The 22,449-nt window shown below is 43.7% G+C and overlaps 1 protein-coding gene across 1 annotated transcript in view; it reads left to right on the top strand.

Moving 5' to 3' along the window:
* Adamtsl3 (ADAMTS like 3) overlaps nt 1–22,449 on the top strand; it is a 191,076-nt gene that overhangs the window by 62,692 nt on the left and 105,935 nt on the right. Inside the window, exons 6-8 of the mRNA XM_059269120.1 lie at nt 5,913–5,987; nt 11,782–11,939; nt 13,889–13,997. Of these exons, the coding sequence (XP_059125103.1) occupies nt 5,913–5,987; nt 11,782–11,939; nt 13,889–13,997 (342 nt within the window). The remainder of the gene's footprint in view (nt 1–5,912; nt 5,988–11,781; nt 11,940–13,888; nt 13,998–22,449) is intronic.

Raw genomic sequence — 22,449 nt, 5'->3', positions numbered from 1 at the left:
TGGTCACACACCTGTCATTTTCTCATCACGCCACCAGAAGGGGAATCCCCGGAGCAAGCTGGCTAGCAAGCTCTAGGCTTGATTGACAGACCCTGACTCAAAGAATAAAGAGCCACCTAGGAAGACTCCAGATGTCAACCTTGAGTCTCCATGTGCACGTGCACACATGGATGTGTCTCCACACTTGAAGAGATGGTTATACACATTCACATCACACACACACACACACACACACACACGTATGGGTAGAGGGGAAAATGTTCCCACTTTCTTTTATTTACTGAGTTTTAATCTGTTGGTTCTCTTGATTTTTCCGATATAAGTAGCACTTGCTAACTAATATACTAATAATACAGTCACTAATATAGCGACTGTAGATCTTGTACCTGGGCTCAGTATTGATGCTGCATTTGCACCATGAGCCACATTTGTCCATCACTCAACACTTCAGTTGTGTGTACACAAAGTAAGTTGTCAGCACTGCATGAACCAGATGTGCTGAAGCACATTTTGACTCCTGGACCAGTCCTTTCCTTCAGTGTATTTAGTTTTTAAAATCTCTTTGCTCTTTTTGCTTTTTTAATGTGGAAAACATTTTCTATGGTATTGCCTTTTTAAAGTGTTTTTAGTTTTAGTTGTCCCACAGAATGCTCAATGTTCTAGATGTGTCTGATTATTATCTCTATCGTCATATGCTTTGAAATTCTCTCTCTCTCTCTCTCTCTCTCTCTCTCTCTCTCTCTCTCTCTCCCTCTCTGTGTGTGTGTGTGTGTATGTGTGTGTGTGTGTGTGTGTGTGTGTGTGTGTTGAGATATGTTTCCAACAGGCAACCAGGTAGTTGACAACTTTGTTCTAACCTTCACGCTCTGCTTCAGGGTTAACAGATAAGAGCTCAAGACCTTTGCAGGCTTTTCTGGGTAAGCATGCATCCCTACATACATATGGCCACCCTATATACATATGGCTTCCCTGCATACATACATACGACATCCTATATACAATAGTCGCCCTACATGCATATGGCCATCCACTCCCAGGAATATATTGGACATGATTTTCCAGATCTTCCACTGAGGGTTTTTGGTAGTTGCCAGTGACCTCATATAGCCTTGATATTAAACAAAAACTTCTGATTGTTTTGGTCAAACTCCCACGGGGAGGCAATTTGCACTGGGCAAGCTCACAGGTCAGATTCAGGCGGCTGAGTGAGTGGGGTCTTCCAGGCAACGACCACACAAGCCAAGTAATGACCGCTGGGAATTGGGCTCTTAAGGAGCTCCAAAGGCACTCCAAGTCTTGCAGGGTCTGGCAAGCTGCTGGCCCTCACTCAGGTTAAGGGCTTTTTAAAAAGGTTACTGTGAGGGTAGAGAACAGGGAAGATAGGAAGAAATAAGTTGATATCCCAGTCTTTGCTGCTCTTACCCTGTGTTTTTCTTGAGTAATTACTGCCCAGACCTTGGCAAGCCCTTGGTTAATTTCCAGGGCTTGAAATGCCGCTCACTACAATGTTTGCTCATCGTCTGCTTGTAGAAGTTCTTACTCCACTGTGTGTTTGTTGCTGGTTTATTATTATTATTATTATTTCTTCAAATTAGTTGTCACATAAGGCCAGGAGTTTCCTTGTGTCTCTTTGGATTTTTTTTTTTTTTTTTTTGAGACAGGATCTCACTATATAGCCCTAGCTGTCCTGGAACTCCCTATGTAGACCAGGCTAGCCTTGAACTCAGAGAAATCCACCTGCCTCTGCCTCTGCCTCTGCCTCCCAAGTGAGTGCTGGGCTTAAAGACATGCCTGGCTTTGCTCTTTTCTTCTTTCCTCTTGACATTTACTTGAAGAAAATCGTCATTTATCATTTAGTCTCTGTTCTCCACGATGCATTTCAATACCGACTCAACACAGTCATTGCTCCTCTGTTTGTGTCCTATTTGCATGAAATCAGGACTCCCCCTAAAGCCCTGTTCATGTCTGCTGGGGTGAGAGTTCCTTAGCGCTGATGTCTGGAGTTCCTAAGGAATCATGTCAGGAAGCTTGCTGTGTCTTCTTTCTGGAGGCTCTTTAGTTGCTGAAGATCTGTCATAGGACACATTCTGCCTATTCTTCATTTACATGCTCACACACTCCCATAAGAGAGACATCCTCCATCACCTGTCTGGTTCCCCTGCAGTGTGGTTTGAATGGAAAGGCCTGAGACATGCTTTTCTCTGTTTACTGATTTTGGAGACAAAACCTGGTTCCTAGCACACTCTACACGTAGCTTACAGTACTTTCCCAGTATTACTTGAACTCATTTCTCTCAGTGTATTTTGTGTGACTAGCTCTACTGTCGTCATTAGTTTTATTAATGTTCAGATTGTCTCGCTGTTGCCAACCTGAGGACCCTTGGAGTTAGCCCCAAGTCCTTTCACCCCCACTCTAATTGTCTTTAAGAGATTCCTTGAGTTCTCAAAGTTGCTGTGCCATGATGAGAGAGTGTTTATTTTTTGATCAAACTGTGATGGGTTCTCTAAAAAGCCTCATTCTTTGTAGTGGGAAGGGGTGTCTGTAGGCACAGCATGATGCCAAGCATGCTCACTGCTATTGCATTAGCTTCTGCTATGCGTGTGTGTATGCCTATACCAATGTATAACTGTAGCAGTCTTTCTTAGACCACCAGCCCCCAAATCCTGACATGGAGACTTATTATTAGTTATGAGTGCTCAGCCTTAGTTTAGGCTTGTTTCTGGCTAGATTTTTTTTTTAACTAAAATTAACTGTTTCTCTTCATCTACATGTTGCCTGGGACTTTTTACCTTTCTTTCGTTCTGTATGTCTTACTTCATGTCTGTCTGTCTGGTGGTTGTCTGTCTGTCTGGTCCCAGGCATCTCCCTTTCTTTCTCCCTCATTCTCTCTTTTCCCTCAAGCCTAGATTCCTCCTCCTATTTATTCTCTCTGCCCACCAGCCCCACCTATCCCTCCTCTGCCTAACTATTGGCCATTCAGCTTTTTATTAGACCATTCAGGTACCTTAGGTAGGCAAGGTAAAACAGCAGCACATCTTAAACACATGCAGCACAAACAAATGTAACACAACTTTTTTTTTTTTTTTTTTTTTTTGGTTTTTCGAGACAGGGTTTCTCTGTGTAGCTTTGCGCCTTTCCTGGGACTCACTTGGTAGCCCAGGCTGGCCTCGAACTCACAGAGATCCGCCTGGCTCTGCCTCCCGAGTGCTGGGATTAAAGGCGTGCGCCACCACCGCCCGGCGTAACACAACTTTACACAGTGAAAATAATATTCTGCAACACATAATGCTGTGCAATAACATAATATGCACTATATTTGCATAATGTATATCACATAGCATTAGATACAAAAAAGATCTTTAAATATATAATTAGAAAATGAAATTTTTGAAAGCCATCTGTGTAATATCAGAATATCTCTTGAACTTATTTTTTTTCTTTTAAAGCTATGGTGTTTTAAGATCTTTTTTCCCCAGATTCTATTGACAAGAATCTACAGGAAAAATAATGGTGATGATGATGTTTGTTTTTCCCTCTGGAAATAATTTTAGCTATTTACCATTGAGTCTGCCATGGCCCTAAAGTTCTTTACCAAACTGAGGATATTTCTTCTATTCCCGCTGTTAATAAGACTGGTATAAGCAATGTATGCAGAATTTTAGAAAATGCTTTTTATCTGTAGAGATGATTTTAAGCCAGCCTATGTTCCTCTGGTTACCCAGTACATTAATAGCTTGTGTATGTGTGTGTGTGTGTGTGTGTGTGTGTGTGTGTGTGTGTGTGTGTACAGTTCTTTTGTTAGAGTTCAGGAATTATTTGCTATGTATTATTCAATATTTTTATCTGTAACTTTAATCAAATGGGCTCATATGCATCCATTTCTGGGCTGCCTTTTATTTTGGTGAGGGTTTCAGAGTTTCTGGGCTGCCTTTTATTGTGGTGAGGGTTTCAGGGTTTCTGGGCTGTCTTTTATTTTGGTGAGGGTTTCAGGGTTTCTGGACTGTCTTTTATTTTGGTGAGGGTTTCAGAGTTGCTTTGACCCTGAACTTGTCACTGACACCTCTCATTCTTTCTGTCATCTGAGATGGAATTTTTTGCTGAAAGTTTTTCTAAAACTCTCCCAGCCAAACCCTTGGCCCTTGTCTTTTTGCTGTTACCCATTGTTTCAGCTTTGACCTATCCAATTTAAATCTTAAACTTAATTAAAAGTATGTATCAGACTTATAGTCTATAAAAAGCACATTTTGGAGCCAGGCAGTGGTGGCGCACACCTTTAATCCCAGCACTTGGGAGGCAGAGCCAGGCGGATCTCTGTGAGTTCGAGGCCAGCCTGGTCTACAGAGCGAGATCCAGGAAAGGCACAAAAACTACACAGAGAAACCCTGTCTTGAAAAATCAACCAACCAACCAACGAACCAAACAAACAAACAAACAAAAAAGCACATTTTACTACAGAAAAATCAGAAAGCGTGAACTCATGTTCTCTACCCCCACCCCCCAGGTCTCAGTCTTTCTCAGAGGTAATCACCACCAGCAGCTGGGTGTGAGCTCCCCATCACATATGGAGGACAGAGGAACTGAAATGCTTTGCTGTTACTCACTAATGAGCAACCACACAATCCTCTGCCTCACACTCATATGTGTACACTCTCATCTTCCCACTCACACACCGTATAGTGTAACATGTGCATGTAATATAGTGTTGTATGTATTGCTGCAGCTTACACATACACGAGAATGCAATATGGAAACACACAGTTCTAGTATGAGATTATACGGTATGAATTTTTAAAATTACGATTATATATATATATTTCAATATATATATATATATTGAAAGTGACTGTTTTAACCATTTTGTGTGTGTGTCAGGGGAATCATACACATGTGTATATGTCAGGGGAATCATGCACCTGTGGGTGTGTCAGGGGAATCATGCACATGTGAGTGTGTCAGGGGAGTCATGCACATGTGGGTGTGTCAGGGGAGTCATGCACATGTGGGTGTGTCAGGGGAATCATGCACATGTGGGTGTGTCAGGGGAATCATGCACATGTGGGTGTGTCAGGGGAGTCATGCACATGTGGGTGTGTCAGGGGAATCATACACATGTGCGTGCTCATGCATGTGAAGGTCAGTGATAACTTCAGGTACCATCCATCTCTTTTGAGACAGTCTCTCATTGGCCTAGAGCTCACCAATAGGCTGTACTACCTAACCACTGAACCCCAGGGATTCTCCTGTCTCTGTCTCCCCAGCTCTTGGATTATAAGCATATGCCACCATGCCTGGTGCTTTTTGTGTGGGTGCTGAGGATTGAACTTAGGTTCCTCATGCTTGCAAGGACCTAACCGAACCATCCCTCACGTCCATGTGACCAGCATTTTAGTCATTTTTAAGCGTATGGTTCAGGGGAACCATTGTCATCACCTGTCTCTAGGATGTCCTTTATCTTTTAAAACAGAAGCTCTCTACCTACTTAGCAAAAACTCCTTATTTCCCTCTTCCCCTCCCCACACCTGAGTCACCTACTTTCTGCTTGTGTGGACTTGGCTGTGTGTCCTTTTACCATAGTTCTGTTTCACTTAGCATAGTTTCTTCCTGGCTGAGCCATGTGAGAGCCTGCGTTAGAATTTGCTTTACCTGCGGGTACAGCATAGGTGTCATGATGTGGCCGGCCACTTGCCTCCACCTTTCGGCTGCTGTAGACAGTGCTGCTGTGACTGTGGGTGTGCAAACACTTGTGTGAGTCCTTGCTCTCAGTTCTCACAGGCATCTACCCAGAGGCGGAACCACCGGTTACATGGTTACTCAATGTTCTGAGGAACTGCCGGCGTTTTAACCCAATGGCTCACACTCATGGGTCTTCAGCACATGAGTTTTGATTAGATTTGTCTTGTGCACTTTTCTAGGAGAAGAAAATGTGATTGCTGTTCCTTTGGGCAGTCGAAGCGTGAGAATTACTGTGAAAGGACCTGCCCGTCTCTGTAAGTAGAATTTCAACTTAGCATGTTACAAAATTTGCTGAAAGCAACATCAGACACAAACAAATAAAAATCCACTTCCTTGTTTACGATGCGGATTTCTATACTGAACAGTCTATGTCTCTAGGAAATATTTTAAATACATTTTGAATTGAAATAGGATTACATCACTTTGCCCCTCCCTTTTCTCTATCCAGCCCTTCCCAGATGCTCTCCCTCAAACCCTTCCTGTGTTCTCTCCCACTCTTTCTTCTTTGATTATTAATGGTGTGTGTGTGTGTGTGTGTGTGTGTGTGTGTGACACACACACACATGCTATAAATTGTTCTTGTACTTTTAGGTGGAAAGGATGTAAATTTGAGCTTAATCTCCCCATAAGAGAGAAAATCAAATTGTATGCAAAAGTGTACAAGGATTCAAGGATCTTCTAGAGATGTCAGAAGTTTGGGACTAAAAGAAAAAAGTAAAACAATTAATTAAAGACCTCATCAATGACCTTTGAACTGGAAGGACAAGCTTTGCTGCTGATTTATCATGACTTCCAGTCCAGGTGTTAGTGAAAGCTGGTGAAGAATTTGTGGGATATGGAGAGTGGCTAAAGAAGTGCAAGGGAAGTCTTTCTATGCTAATGTCAGATGGCATCGCTTACCTTAGGAGTGTTTGATTTTTCAGTATGTACAGAGTCTGGAAGTGTCATGGGTTTTCTTCCTGTCTGCCATGGTGTCCTTATAGTCTCAGGCTTTCTTAGTTGTGTCCAGAAGATAGTAAGTCTCAGATAGACTGGCTCTGAGCTTGAAGAAGTATGTTGGGTTTAAAGGCCTATTTTTATTATTTTAAATTATGTGTATGTGTAGGGGATGTGTGTATATGAGTGCAGGTCCCCAAGGAGGCCAGTGGCACCCAAACCCCTGGAGCAGGAGTTGCAGGAAGTTGTGAGCTGCCCAGTATGGCTGCTGGGAGGTCCTTAGCAAGAACAGTCCATTCTCTGAACCACTGAGCCATCTCTCCACCCCGACTGATTGAATTTGGCTAGCTTTGCATGTACAGAAGAAGAGACACTCCCATGAAGCTACACAGTCAAGGTCACTGAGTCAAAATACTATGTAGTTGCTTTTTAGGCCACCACCATAGAATAGTTTTTTAATCGTAAGAATTTCTCAGGGCCAGAAGAGTCTCACAGTTTGGGTAGTATGTATGCTTGCTTCCCCATCCAGAACTAATATTTTACCCACAAATATCCTGAGAACATTTTCAACAAAGTGGTTATGTGCAAACATTTCAAGTCATCATCGCACTAAACTCTTTGCGTTTGTGTACACAGGTGTGTGAGTGTGTGAGCGTGTGGGGGGCAGGTATGCATGCATGATCACGTAGGGTGGGAATGCATGTTGAAGCCAGAGTTGGATGTCAGAGGTCATCCTCAATCACTCCCCACCTCATTCTTTGAGACAAGATCTCTCACTGAACCTGGAGTTCACCAATTGGCTGACCTGGCTGGCAGCAAGCTCCACAGATCCACCCTCTGCCTCTCTGTGATAGATTTATAGGCACTTGCTGCTGTTTGGTTTATTTTTTATTGTGGCTGCTGGGAATCCACCTCAGGTCACTATGCTTATACAGCAGACAGTTTACTGACCGAGCTATCTCCCCACAATAAGCTCTTAGGGAGAAATTCTCTAGCCCCTTATGACTGACATTAGTGAAGCAAGACTTGCCTTGATGTGAATCATCAGAACGTTTTAGAGACCTATTTTCTTTTCTTTTTTTTTTTTTTTTTTTTTTGGTTTTTTGAGACAGGGTTTCTCTGTGTAGCTTTGTGCCTTTCCTGGGACTCACTTGGTAGCCCAGGCTGTCCTCGAACTCACAGAGATCCGCCTGGCTCTGCCTCCCGAGTGCTGGGATTAAAGGCATGCGCCACCACCGCCCGGCTAGAGACCTATTTTCTAATGGCTTGAAAGTCTTCAGCATTCTTCTTCCTTGTGAATTAAAATATGACACTTAGAAACTAGCAAAAATCATCCCAGTTGAATTCTGTGAATCATCTATCTCAATAATAAAATCGTGAGATATCATTTGGACTAAGAACTATAAAAAGCACCAGGCTTGGTGATGCATACCTGTAATCCCAGAGTTTAGGAGATGGAGTCAGGAAGATTGGGTGTTCAAGGCCAGCCTTGGCTATGTGAGAATCTATCTCAAAAAAAAATCCCCCTAGTCCATACATATTTACATAGATAAATAATAAAAAGTAAAGTGCTGAATATCCATAGCAACATTAGACCTGCTAGTCTTCAAATGAGAACAATGCAGATATCCATCAATTGTTGAATTAATAAACTATTCAGAACACATGTGGGATATTATTTGGTGATAAAAAGGGACGATATTCTGATGAATGCTACAACGTAGGTAGACGATCCTTGAAAATATTGACTGAGTAAAAGAAAGCCAATTTCAAAAAGCCACACATCACCTGATTCCATAAGATGCAATACCTAGACAGAGAAAGCTACAGAGACAAAAAAAAAAAAAAAATAGATGGTTGGTTTCCTGGCTGCAGATGAGATTTTATTTGGGATTGGCAAAAACCATTGCAGTCTTATCCTGTGGTAAAAAGGCTGAAGATGATAAAACAACATGTTTTGTATTGGGGGCTGGAAATTAGCGGAATAATAGTGTGAGGCTTTGGGTTCAACACCTGGTACTGGGAAGGCAGGCCAAGAGGCCACAAAGAAAGCAAGCAGCTGGCCGGGCTCTCTGGCGTGACAGTCGACGGTAACCATTGTTTAAAATGCAGTTTTTGTGTGTTGCCCTAATGACACTGAAGGTGGATCCTCAAGTTCAGTTGCGGAAGACTGTGGTGCTGTTTTGAGAACAGGTCTCACTCTGTTGTCCAGGTGATCCTGGAACTACCCAGGTAGCCCAGGCTGGATTGTAGCCCAGGCTGGCTCTGGACTTGGTTTGCCAGTGTCAGCCACTATGCCCAGCTTTAAGAGATTTTTTTTTAAGGCATAAAAACAGAATATGCATTCAGTAAGCAGAACAAGTACGGACAAACACCCCGGGGGAGCCTCGTTTTCATGAGCCTGGGCGGGCAGATGAAGCCTGGCTTTTGTACTGGAGACTGGCACTCTTCTGGAGACCAGGGTTCTCCAAGTGACAGATCTATTGCTTGGAGTTTTCCCCTTCTGAAGCCCCACGGGCAGCTCTGGAAGCCTTCCTGAACGCCACCCGTCTCCGCTGGCTGCCTTGCAAAGGACTTAGTTTACATGTCTGAACTTCACAGTACAGAAGGGGTTTTGTTTTCTTGTTTTATATAACCACTTTTTTTAAAAAAGTTGCATTTCTGAAATCAAGCTTATTTTGCAGTAATAAATCATTCTTTTAAGGCCCGTCGTAACTACAACCTTCCAAATGGCGGCTGCAGAATTGAAAACTGGGAATGCTGGGTACTGTTAATTTCAAGTCCCTTTGTTGTGGCATGGAATTTCATTATAGAAAGTCCATCTTACAATATGCCTAGAGCTGTTTAGGTCCTGAATTTCCAGCGTGTTCTAATCTTAGCCACATTATTGTGGGGAACCCACAGCCCCAGATTTTCCAGTCATGCGTCCCTCCTCAGATGCAAGCAATAAGAAAGTCCATGCAAAAGCAACGTAATTAGAGCAAAACCTTGGCACCAAGTATGTTGGACACAGCTGGGAAGATGACTCAGAAGGTCAAGCTTCTTGCTGCCAAGCCTAACGACCTGAGCTCAGTCCCCAGGACCTATGTGATAGGACGAGGGAGCCACCACACCAGTGCTATTCCAATAAATAAGTGAATGTAATTTTAAAAACAGTAAAGGCCTGGAGAGATGTCTCAATGTCTAAGAGTGCTGACTGCTTTAAGTTTGATGCCCGGCACTCACATGGTGGCTCCCATCTGCCTCGAAGTCCAGCTCCAGGGCATACATCCAATGCCCTCTTCTGGCTACTGTGGGAACTGCACTCATGTCGTAGATAGTCACACAAACATACACACATACACACACTTAAAAAAAATTTTTTTCAAAATTTAAAATAATAATAAATCAAATGTTCTACTAACAATAACCCAAAAGGCCAATATGCCATAGGTTGAAACCTCTGCCAACCGGAAAAAATACAATTTTTCCCCAAGTCCTGCCTGCCGAGCATGAGTAGAACCGTGGCACTATACCTAATGACCCAAGGAGAGCAGTGCTGAGCCAGACAGGTACACACCGCAGACATGCATCTGCTGTAGGCACACACTTGGTGCTGAGGCTAACGATAAGCCCTCATGCATAGCCACCGAAAAGCCGCCTTAAGAGTGTTCTACTGACTTCCATAGTCTAAACAAATCTCTTGGTCACTTGACTCTGCCTCTGTCCAAAGGAGCCACAGCTGATCATTTTCAGTGTCAGCCCTTCAGTCAGAAACAGCTGGAGGCATTCGTTATCTTTAAAGCCATTGTTTCTTTTCCTCACTTCTGCCCTCCCTCCCTCCCTCCTTCCCTTCTTTATTTCCCCTTCCTTCCTCCCTCCCTCCCTCCCTTCCTTCCTTCTTTCCTTCTTTCCTTCCTTCCTTTTTTTAGTACAGATTAAAATATTTAAAGTTGTCCTTATAGGGGCTGGAGAAATGGATCGACAGTTAAACTTACTACTCTTGCAGAAGACCTGAGTTAGGTTCAGTACCCACACTGCGGCTCACACTCTCCTGTAACTACGGTTCCAGGGGATCTGATGTCTCCTTCTAACCTTCATGAGCCACCTGCATGCACTTGGTTTATATACTGTCATGTGGGCTCACATACAGATGCATACATATAAAATGAGTATCATATTAAAATGTATCATTATAAATGAGCTGCAGAGATCCAGGCACAGAAGAAGGCTTCAGTTCCTGATGGCACTTCCTACTGTGTGAGGCTGCTGGTCCTACTTGCTCACCCTCCATACCCCCACCCCACCCCTGTGGAGACCTGAGGGGAGAAATTAGCTGGCCCTTGGACAGTAGAATACAGACGCATATCCTCTTCCTTAATAGTGGTGGGATGGTTATGGATTTCCAGGGCCTTCCACCTTGCTACCCATTGTAGATGCCACAGAGGGCTCTGTGGGAACTCAGAACTAAAGCATTCTCCTCTGTAGCTCTCCTAGGCATCAAAATCAAACTAATAGAAAGTCTACACTGTGGTTTAGGGGATGGATGTCTTTCCTTGCTCCCAGATCACCTCTGCAGATTCCCACACTCTCTTTCATGTTGCTGAGGTCCTGGGAAACATGGAAAGTTGTTCTTCAGCACTGTGGAAAAACAGCAGCTGCCCTAACACAGCACACATTTCACCATCAGTTCCTGGTTTACCTATTGTGCCAGATTCGCATGGACTAGATGAGGGAAGACTACACAAGACAGCATGAATTTATACTTACTTAAGAAGAAATAATACTTGAAAGCAAAATTGAGGTTCTTTCTTCTGAATGGGTAGTAAGAGACATGGCTTTTAGATACCTCATAAAAAAGCATAAACTAAGAAAACTTCCTCTTTATTCTGTGGTAGAAATGATTCCAAGAACTTGAGTAGACCTATTTGGGCCAAAAAAAAAAAAAATCCTTGCTGGCCCCTAAAACTTTCACATATCTATTCTGCAAATAGGAATCAATGCCATCAACTGAGTAGATAGTTCTATATTTGTTGATCACACATACTGATGTTGCACTTAGTAAAAATGTCATTTGAACCTAAATGTCTTTAGGATGGTTCTCATATTTAAATTTTCTTTTTAAATTTTCAGTTATTGAGTCAAAAACACTTCAAGGAAACAGAGGAGAACACAGCTTCAACAGTCCCGGGGTTTTTGTTGTAGAAAACACAACGATTGAGTTTCAGAAGGGTGTTGACAGACAAACCTTCAAGATTCCTGGGCCCCTGATGGCTGATTTCATCTTCAAGGTAGATGGACCATCTTCAGACCACCCCATTTAAACACACTGAGGGAATTCATACAGAGTGTGGATCTGTGTTTCCATCTGAACAGGTCATTCCCAAGAACTGTTCTTCTCACTCAAGTAGAGACTCTCAGGGTTAAGAATCAATCTTCATTCTTACAGAGGGAGCATAATTTCATATTCATCACCTCCATGCGCCCCGCTCAGTTTAAATCCACATGTAATTTGATGGAGATGGGTAATGGCTAAGCACACCATCATGGGGAAGAAAGAAGAGGGCAGGGGCCATCCCTAGGTTTCCTCTGGCAGGGCTGTCCCTGTGGTCCTCAGCCCTGTGAGTGTGTTGTACTGCAGCAGCTGATTCAAGATCAGGGTCACATTTGATGAAGAGCCCTGCTCTAGCATCCTTTCAGACTATGTCTTCTCCAGAGCCCTGAGCCTGCTTCTCTCTCTAGGTAGAGTTGAGCCATCTTCCCTTGTATAAAAGAATTAAGTGTAGAGGCCAATCTATTTCCAAAGCAACACAAGTTAAAACTAATCTGGTGTATAAGAAATTTTCCGAGGAATGAAAGAACAAACGATAATCCAGTGAATGAGTTCACTCGCCATTTCCAGAAAAATCGTTCAAAATTTAGTAGAAGGGCAAAAATTGCCTTGATTGCCAATTATACCTTTATGAGGGGAAATGATATTAATTACTTTTATAGTCGCTATAAGAAAATCCCTGACAAAAGCAACTTAGGAAGGAAATAAGAGTTTGTTTGGACTCACAGTAAGTCCATCATGGCGGGAAGTCATGGCGGCAGGGTCATGTGGTAGCTGACCACATCTGCAGTCAGGAAGTAGAGAGAGATTAATATTAGCACTCAGCAAGCCTTTCCTTTGTAACTAATCAGGACCCACATCCAGGTGGGTCTTCCTATCTCAACCTGGTCTAGAAATTCCTTCACAGGCTTCCAGAGGCTTGTCTCGTAGTTGAGTTTTGATCCTTTCGATAATAATCATCACACAAAACCCCATGAAACTTAAAAAAAAAAACCTATACTATTTGTTTTCAACGCATTAATTTGACAAAGGATGTTTTATGGAGACATTGGTTGTGCTACCAGAGAGACAGGTAGAGGTTTGATTAAACCTGTGAACTGATCTTCATCCCAAGGGTCTGACTTCAGCCTACAGTGTGATCAGCCAAGGGTGAGCCTGCACAGCTTTGCTTTGTGTGGGAACATCCCTTGGCTAGGCTCCTAGATTGTGTGCTTGTGTGTGTAGTGAACGGAGCTGAGCAGAAGCATGCAGTCACCCCTCCCTGCTTCCTGCCTGTGAATGTGATGTGACCAGCCTCTTCAAGCTGCGTCCTTCTTGTCTTGCCCAGCGAGACAGATGGCACTCTGGAACTGTGACCCAGGACAAACCCTTTCTCCCTCAAGTCCCTTTTGTCCATGTTTTATCACAGCAGCAGGAATGAAAACTAAGACAATGATCAATGCTGGAAAATGAAGAGATTTATTTTCTTAAATATAAAAATATCAGTTGTTAGTTTTTTTTTTCCTGCCCTTAAAGTGGAAGGGAGCTGATGAGTAGCTGGCTTGTTCTATGTCAAGGAGGTTGTGGCTTTACTTTCTTGTCTTCGGTAGTCTACACTCTCCCCAGTTGCATCCTTCACATTGCATGAAAGGAACAGATGTCTGCTGCCATTCACCCTGCTCCAAGCGTCTTTATCATCTGCCTGGCTTCCATGGGTATCTGTGACTTCTGTGCGAGATCCTGAAAGCACCAATCTCAAGTTCTTCTTGGACAGTCACATTGCCCAGAGATCTGGACGGGGCCATGATGATCATCTCTTCTCTCTCTGAGCTCTTACTACAGCATGGATTCTATGCTTTCCTTGTAGTGCTCCTGTTTGGCTCTCTCTCACACACATGGACACAAAACTTTTTTCTTTTAATTGCTCAGAGAACTGATATTCTCACTGAGTCAGTACAGAGGGCTTTGGCCGAGCAAGAGACGCTGATTGAGTCGGGGAGCTATCCACAGAGATTAGTATTTCAGGACAGTGGTTATGGTATCAGCACAGACCGAGCTTGAAGGGACCCTGTTGATTCTTTGTACACAATCACACATCCTCATGAGCTATATATTGCTTGGTGTGTGGGTGCATGTGTGTGCTCATGCATGCAGAAGCTGGAAGTCCACCTAGCTGTTGCTCCTTAGAAGCTGTCTACCTTGTGTTTTACGACAGTCTCTCATTGCAATCCAGGTTCACTGATTAGGCTAGGCTGTCAGTCCTGTGAACCCAGAGGCTCTCCTGTCCTGCCTCTCCAATGCTGGGATTACAGGTGTGTACCGGCTTTTGCTTTAAATGCAGGCACTGGGTATCAGACTCAGGTCCTTGTATGGTGGGCATTCTACCAGCTGAGCTATCTCCCCAGTCAACAAACCATTTCTATAGGATATGTATATGCGCATGGACCATCGTGTGTGTGTGTGTGTGTGTGTGTGTGTGTGTGTGTGTGTGTGTGTGTGCATATCTTTGTAATACTAAGGAACACATCAGAAAGTGAAACCACAGTAACCATTGTAGAGGGGACATATTTAGGGAAAGCGGCCTCAGGTACATTTATCATATATGATTCTTAAAATCATTTTTAATACTATGTATCCACATATCACTTGCACAGATAAAGATTATTTCTGACGTTCTTAACCAGATGGACACTTACCTCCTAACAGAGTGCGACTTGACAGCACACTCTCTGCACTCTGATTTAGCAGTCCCCTCATCCCCCTGTCTCCGAACCCTGGCTCTTTGAGACTGAATAAACAGCTCTGGATTTCAGCTTCAGTGTCTGGAGGGCTTTGGGGCCCTCAAGACCGAAAGGATTGTTTAAAAACATAGTTATCAAAGTGGGTGTTACACACAGCTAACTGTGTATAAACAGAATGTCATTTCCATGCCTACAGCCATTTTCTTCCACGGCTGTGGGGTGCTTGGTGGGAGAGGACCTGGCAAAGTTGGAGACACTTAAAGTGAAGTCAGAATGGCTCTGATGTTGTTTTTCTCTGACTTGGGAGCTTGTCCAAATACTGTGGGTTTCTAGGAAATATTCTTTTCCACCAGTTACTTTTTTTTTTTCCATTCAGAACAGTGTGGTGTAGCCCAGCTGTGCTGTGGCTGAGGTAAGAAACTCTGCTTACATCCATCTCTTTCTGGACCATCACACGATCAAGCAACACCTGGACTTTGCTTAGAAGGTGGGGTAAGAGTCCACCTGGGGTTCCTGATGATGGTTCCCTGCATTTCACTGTACCCCTTCCCATCTCACTCAGTGAGGAACATCTGGTATAAAGATGGCTTCCACCTAAAACAGAACTCTGAGGCAGGGGGGCCCAGGCCACCTCCTCTAGGCTACTGCCAGCACAGTTGAGGGTGTTCTGGGCTACGTTTGTCTTCATAGTTTATGTCATAGATTTTATAAATGCGGGGCTTTTACTAAACGAGCTGTTGAAAACTATTGTAATTTTACATGTAACGTATACTTCACCAGGAGAAAAGAAAAATTCTGGTTTTTATTCTTTAAGAAACCCTATTTTCAGAGCTAGATTGTCCCCGGGAACTGTGCTTTTCCTTCTTTCTGTGGGCTTCTCACTGTATAATCTTGTTTTCCTGAAGAACACTTTCTCATGGTGGCTCCTGTCCCATCTCTGTGGCAATGGGGTGATTTACCCTGGAGCACAGGATTCTGCTCCTGCAATATGTGTACCTGGCCACCAGTGGGCAGTAGATACTCTTGACCGAGTCGTTGCTGTTTGGGGCAGTTGCTGACTGATGAGCACTGGTTACCCGGTGGGAAATTACCTAACATTGGCACCTGTGACTAAATGGGAATATCAAGTTGGAGTGCATTTCCCTGAAATAAAACCAAATGACTCTGAGGAAGATATGTGTTTCTGTGGTGGAAGCCTCTCTGAGAAACATACACCCTTTGTCAGGGGAGAGAAAAAAACCATTTGTCTTTTTTTTTTTTACCTGGAATTTACCCTCTGCAAGCTGTCATTTGGGGGAGTCATTTTTGCTCAATTCAGATATTTGTCCCTCTAGGTAAACACTTTCTGGTTGCTTTTCCACTCGTCCTCCACCATGCAGTCTGTCTCCAGTTTCTTTGGAGGCCACTCCCATATCTTGATGCTGTCTACTCACACTGTTTTGCTTGTCTAGAGAATTCTGATGGCGTATCTAATTGCCTGTTTTCCTTTCTGTCATTGTGGTGGCAGCAGCAGTGAAATCCACATATTTCCAGGTGCTTTAGAACACGTGTGTGTGTGTGTGTGTGTGTGTGTGTGTGTGTGTGTGTGTACATGCATGTGTGTTAGGGCCAGTACCTGCCTAGGGTTCTTGGTGGTCCAGTAACAGAATACCACAGATGGAGTGTGTGCACAAGAGAGGAGACTGCCTTACAGTTCTGGAGCTGTAATGTGTAAAGCAAAGGTATGGGTGGGATTGGCTCTTTCTGAGGGGTAAGAGGGAGAACCCACTTCATGTTCCTCTCTCCTTCATCATCACTCACGAAGTCGTGTTATTCCCCCCACACACACACACACTCCGGCCACCACCACCACTATGCATACCTGCCTCCGTAGCTGGCCCTTTCCATAAGAACTCAGGCACTCTGGGCTCAGGCCCAGTCTGACAACCTCCTATGAACAACACGGCAACTGTGGAGAGCCCGTTTCCAAGTCAGATCACAGTCTGAGGTTCTGTGGGCTGAGACTTCAGTTTTGTTTCTTGGGGGACGCAGGTCAACCAGAAACAGCGGCAAGAGGGAAGGAATTTCAATTATTTCATCACGCCCTCAATCTAGAGCCCATCTCCCTACACCTTTGCTGCTGATCACAAAGGCGGAGCCTTGCGAAGAGCCTCACCTGCTCCTCTGATGTGGCCTGCTGAGGTACATTTCTTCATGAAAGCGGTTCAGCCAGGGCATGCTAGTTCATGTCCGTAATCAGGTGGCTGAGGCAGGAGGATCACAAATTTGAGACTAGCCTAAGCTGCATAGTGAGATTTGTCTCAAATTAATAAATGCTTGCCACCAATCCTGACAATCTGAATCCAGTTTCTGGTACCCACTAGCTCCTTTGATGGTCACACAAGTGCCGAGGCACAAGTGTGCTCACACATATACGCACGAGGGTGCTCAGACATATACGCACGAGTGTGCTCACATGTATATGCACCTATACACCAGTAAATAAATGTCAAATAAACCTGTTTACAGCATTAACGTTAGAGTGTGACTCCTAAGGGTTATTATTTTTTTGCTAGTTTAGTTTGAAATTTTGATTTGAAAGTTAGGTTTGACGGAGAGAGATATTTCTAAATGAATTTCATTCCTATAGCTTTTCAAAGACAGGGGCGAGGACTTAATCATAGTTCTTCTTCTGTGACATAGTGAGAATACACCTTCCCCAGGTTAGGCTCAGCTGTAAGCTGTACAAAGCCTGTCCACCCCGTCTCTCCCCTTGCCTCTGTGGGTGTAGGAAGGGGTTTGCCAAAAGGGCAGGTGGGAGGGGACAGACAGACAGACTGTGATGGCAGGGTCTGCTGGGAGGGGGTAGATAGAGACACCATAACAGCAGGTCTTTCCGCAGAAGGAAAGCAAGCAGGTGTCAAGGAGAGCCAAAGGTAGGAAAGGGGCTTTTATCATATTTCTTATGTAGAACCTCAAAATGAAAATGCCCGTTAGGATGGCCGCCTCCGTCAGCAACAACCCAGGAACTCCACATCAGAGTGAAACATCAAATCATGAAGTGTTCAGTCTCAGCAGGACCCAGGTAGAACCCCTGCGTCTCCCAGGTGCTTTGGACAATGTCTAGAAAATAATTTGTGTAAGGACCCCGCCACACCCAGGCACCCAGATCCCCTGATGGCTGAGTCTGTTCTGTACATTTGCAGATTTTCTCTGCATCTCTTCTCAGGTACCTTAATTCCTCCCTGCAGCCCGCACAACAAGCTCACACTGGTTGGAGGAAAACAGATGGGTTGAGTCATCTTTTTTAAAAATCATGTAATTAAAAAGAGTGTACTTGATAGTTTTATCAAAACTTATTCCTACAAAGATCTTATTAAATGGAATGTCTGTCTACAAAGAAACATTACTCATTTTTATTATTTCTCTTTGACATATGAAGTAGATTTTAATAATCATGTTTTTATCAAGTTGGTATTTTTGACTTAATGATAACAGATTCATGGGGTCATTTGAGTTTTTTGTTTGTTTTTTATTTTTATTTTTTGAGACAGGGTTTCTCTGTGTTCCCTTGGCTGTCCTGGAATTTGCTTTGTACACCAGGCTGGCTTCAAACTCAGAGATCTGTCTGCCTCTGCCTCCCGAGTGGTGAGATTAAAGGCGTGCGTCACCACCATGGGCTTGAGTTTCTTTTTTTTAAATTTTTATTACATTTTAATTTCTCGTCTGTGGAGGAAGGCCACAGGTGGGGACATGTGGAGGGCAGAGGACAGTTGGCATGAGCTAGTTCTCTCCTTCCACTGTGTGGGTCCTGGGGATGGACCCAGGTTTCCAAGTTTGTCGTCTGCTGGCTGACCCATCGCCACTACCCCCATGCGAGCTTCTTCAGTGAGGAGCCAGTGCTCTCTAGGAGGCTTACTGTTCTTTCACCCTCTGTTTTCTGTTTGTTTGTTTGCTTACTGTGTGGCTACAAATGGTCCTTAATTCCTCACCCTTCCTCCGTCACCTCTCAGCTGCTCCCTTTTGGGTCACAGCCCCAGCACCTCCTCAACCTCACAGCCATCTAAGAGACTGGCTAACATTGGCCCCCTGCCGTGCTGATATTTTCAGTTTGAAGTACGGTGGAGGAGTCCAGGGGATTGAGTGAGTATAGAAATCCTAGGGAACCATGGCCCCGGGGAACATTTTTTTTTTTTTTATTACCGTGTTTCTCTTAAGATATAAAATCCATTTTCTCTGCTTGTTACAACAACAGCCAAAACAAAACCAAGAAAGTAACAACGTAACACAAAGCCCATCTCAGCCACTCTTAATCTGCATCTTTCAGTTCCACTCCTGTTGGGCAGATCTATCTACTTAGGATGGGGGAGGGGACGTGGCTTAAATAGGGAAGGCAGCAGCTTCAAGTTCATTCACATATACAGAGCTCGTTAATTCCACCAGTGGGGACACATAGCAGTTAGCCATACCTGAGGCATTTCTCAGGGCCCTCTCTTCTCCCCTGGCTGGGAAGAGTTCCTGAAGGGAGGACCAGAGCAGTTGATGAGGAGCAGACTAACTGGGGGCAGGTGGAGAGTTGCCACCTCTCCTTGAGTCCTCCGTGCATTTTCTCGTGACATGGAACTCAGAGTTATGAGATGCAAATGACCTTGCAGAGAGAGTAGTGAATCTGAAGACTGGGGAAGAAGCACACACTGTTTTCTTGAAGAACTGGCGAGTAACAGGCTATGGAAAAAATGGTGTGGTTCCTTAAAGCCCCTGGCATCTATTGGAGGTTAGTAGGCATGGATTTTTAGGTAAGCATGTGCCTAAGCATCTCGGAACATGCTTGCAATATCATTAGTTAAGAGGCAGAGGCAGGAGGATTGAGAGTTTGAGGCTAACTTGGACCATAGTGTAAGTTCCAGAGCAGTCTGGGCTATAGAATAAGACCTGTCAAAAGGGAATAGAGTAGAGTAGAGTAGAGTAGAGTAGAGTAGAGTAGAGTAGAGTAGAGTAGAGTAGAGTAGAATAGAATTTTTGATTCCTTGTCTAATTTTTTGTTTTGCTCTACTCATCCAGAAAGTATCTCTGATGTGTCTAGACAATAATTTTTAGTTGTGCTGGTCAACTTTTTTTTTCTTAGTTTCACTTTTCTTTCTGTTTATATACATTTTTACCTTTGTTATTTTCTTCTACAGGTTTATTTTTATGTTGTGTCTTGAGTTTCTAGAGCTGATTTTTTTTTCCTGAGACAAGGATTCTCTCTGTAGCTATGGCTGTCCTGGAACTCACTCTATAGAACAGGTTGGGCTTGAACTCAGAGAGATCTGCCTGTGCCTTCCAAGTGCTAGAATTGAAGACGTAGAACTGAATTCTTAATTCACTTCATGTTTAGAGTTTCCTCCACTGCTACTTTTCCTATATAGGTCTTAACTTGTTGGCAGTGTGGCACATCCATCTTTGCTGCCTGTTTGTGTTGTGGCATAGCTATCTTTACTGCCTGTTTACAATGTGGCATGCCCATCTTTATCATCTGTTGGCGGTGTGGCATGCCCATCTTTGCTACCTGTTTGTGGTGGGACAGACCCTTGGTGCTGTTTGTGTCCAAGATAAGAAATCTTTGCTTTGTCCCAGTCATGAAGACATTCTTCTGTGTTGCTTCGTGGGGCCTTGATGTTTTGCCTTTCCCCCGAACGTAGCTTTGTCTATTCTGTGAAATTCAATTAGTATTTCTTTCAGTGTGACTACCCCATTGACATGGGGCCACTGCATGGGGAACAGCCCCTCTCCCCAAACTCTAAATCCAGAGGCCACTCTGCAGGTGTCCTGAGGGATTTTGTTTCATGGGGACAGTTATTCCAATACCATTGTGATTTATCTACATTGTGTTCCAGTTAAGTCCTAATATCTGTGCTGAAGACTCTAGCTGTGTTTTTGAAGATGGTCCTTGATATTCCTGATTCCACATTTCCCTGTCAGCCTTGAAGTCAGTTTGTATAAAACTCCTTGGAGGAGATGGAGGTGGGGACTGAGGGGTGGATATTTGTTAAGCAGTGTAAATCAGCAGCTTCCAATGCTGGCCTTGCTAATCCATAAATACGGTGTCTCCACACTTTTGTCTGGTTACTTAAAATTTTTCTTGGTATTTGTGATTTCTAGCATGAGTGTCTCACCTGCCTTGAATTACACTTATCTCCAGTGTTGGTTGTTTTGATGTTTTATAAATATCTCTTCCCCCTTCTTTCTATACATCTGTGTCTAGTGGGTGAAAATCAAACAGACTTTTATATCTCATTATGTTCTAACTGTAGTTACGTATTCATGCTAGTCATTTGTGTGTTCTTTTGAAGTGTTCCTGTATAGGTTGTGACATCTGTACAATGACAGATTTCCTTCCTGTCGTGTTGTGTTTTCCTCTTATCTTGCATTATTTGGGACATGTGACACGATGTTGAGCAGAAATGGGACAGCAGCCTTCCTTCAGATGTCTGTCGTTTCAGGGCAGAGTTCTCTGTGCACAGTTTGTATGAAGCTTCTGTAGACTCTTCTGAGATCTTACCTGATGGAAGGCATTTGTTTCATAAAACTACATGGTAGTTGGAAGATTTCCTGTGTCCCGGCCTGCCAGCGGTTGGGACAAATCTCTCCCACTCGTATCCCCCAAGTAAACACACAGAGGCTGATATTAATTATAACTGGATGGCCATGGCTCAAGCCTTTTGCTAGCTAGCTCTTATATCTTAAATTAGCTCATAACTACTAATCTATGAATCACCACATGGTCCATGGCTTTACCTATGTCCCATTACATGTTGCTCCTTGGGTGGCTGGCTTGCTGGTGTCTCTATTTCCTTCACTACACAAGTGTAGAACTTTTCAGAACATGCTGTGTCTTTTAAGACAATAATGGGATTTTCTCCTTTTTCCCTTTTGATCTGGTTCAAATGTTAACCCATCCATGCTCTCTATTATAAGTACCCTTCAGGCATCATTGTATTTTAGGTATTATTATTTTTATTATTCATAAAACTATGTACCCTTTTGTATGTCACTGGATGTGGCTTTCTATTACTTTAGATTTTGTGTTTGTTTCCAGGACAGACAGGTTTTCTTTTTAACTTTAAGTTTATGTGTAGCCGGGCGGTGGTGGCGCACGCCTTTAATCCCAGCACTAGGGAGGCAGAGCCAGGGGGATCTCTGTGAGTTCGAGGCCAGCCTGGACTACCAAGTGAGTCCCAGGAAAGGCGCAAAGCTACACAGAGAAACCCTGTCTCAAAAAACCAAAAAAAAAAAAAAAAAGTTTATGTGTGTGAGTGTTTTGCCTGCATGGATGTCTCTGTATCAAGTATGTACCTGGTGCCTGTGGAGAAGAGAAGAGGACATTGGATCCCCTGGAACTGGAATTATGATTCCCTTTGTGATCTGTCATGTGGATGCTGAGATTAGAACCCAGGTCCTCTAGAAGAGTAGCCAGTGCTCTTAACCTTTGAGCCATCTCTCTGGTTCTTCAGGACCGGTTGTTTGCTTCCTTGGCATGCTCTTTCCAAGTCTCGGTATTCACTTTATAAAATACTCTACGAGAGACTGTCTGTCCTGAGCCCCCGAGATGTTTGAGGACCACCTTCTTCACACAGTGTTTGTCACACGCCAGCCTGATCTGCGACTGTTCACATTTCTATTATTGTAACTGTCACCACTGTTCTGGTGGAAGCCCGCACCTTATCCTTTTACTTCTGGAACATTTGCATACACGGTAGAACAGCTAGAGACATCATTACCTCACTTCCT

Source organism: Peromyscus eremicus, chromosome 1, assembly GCF_949786415.1.
Source record: "Peromyscus eremicus chromosome 1, PerEre_H2_v1, whole genome shotgun sequence".
In the NCBI taxonomy this organism is placed as follows: Eukaryota; Metazoa; Chordata; class Mammalia; order Rodentia; family Cricetidae; genus Peromyscus; species Peromyscus eremicus.
The sequence above is the reverse complement of the archived record's forward strand: the minus strand, read 5'-3'. Positions and strand labels throughout refer to the sequence as shown.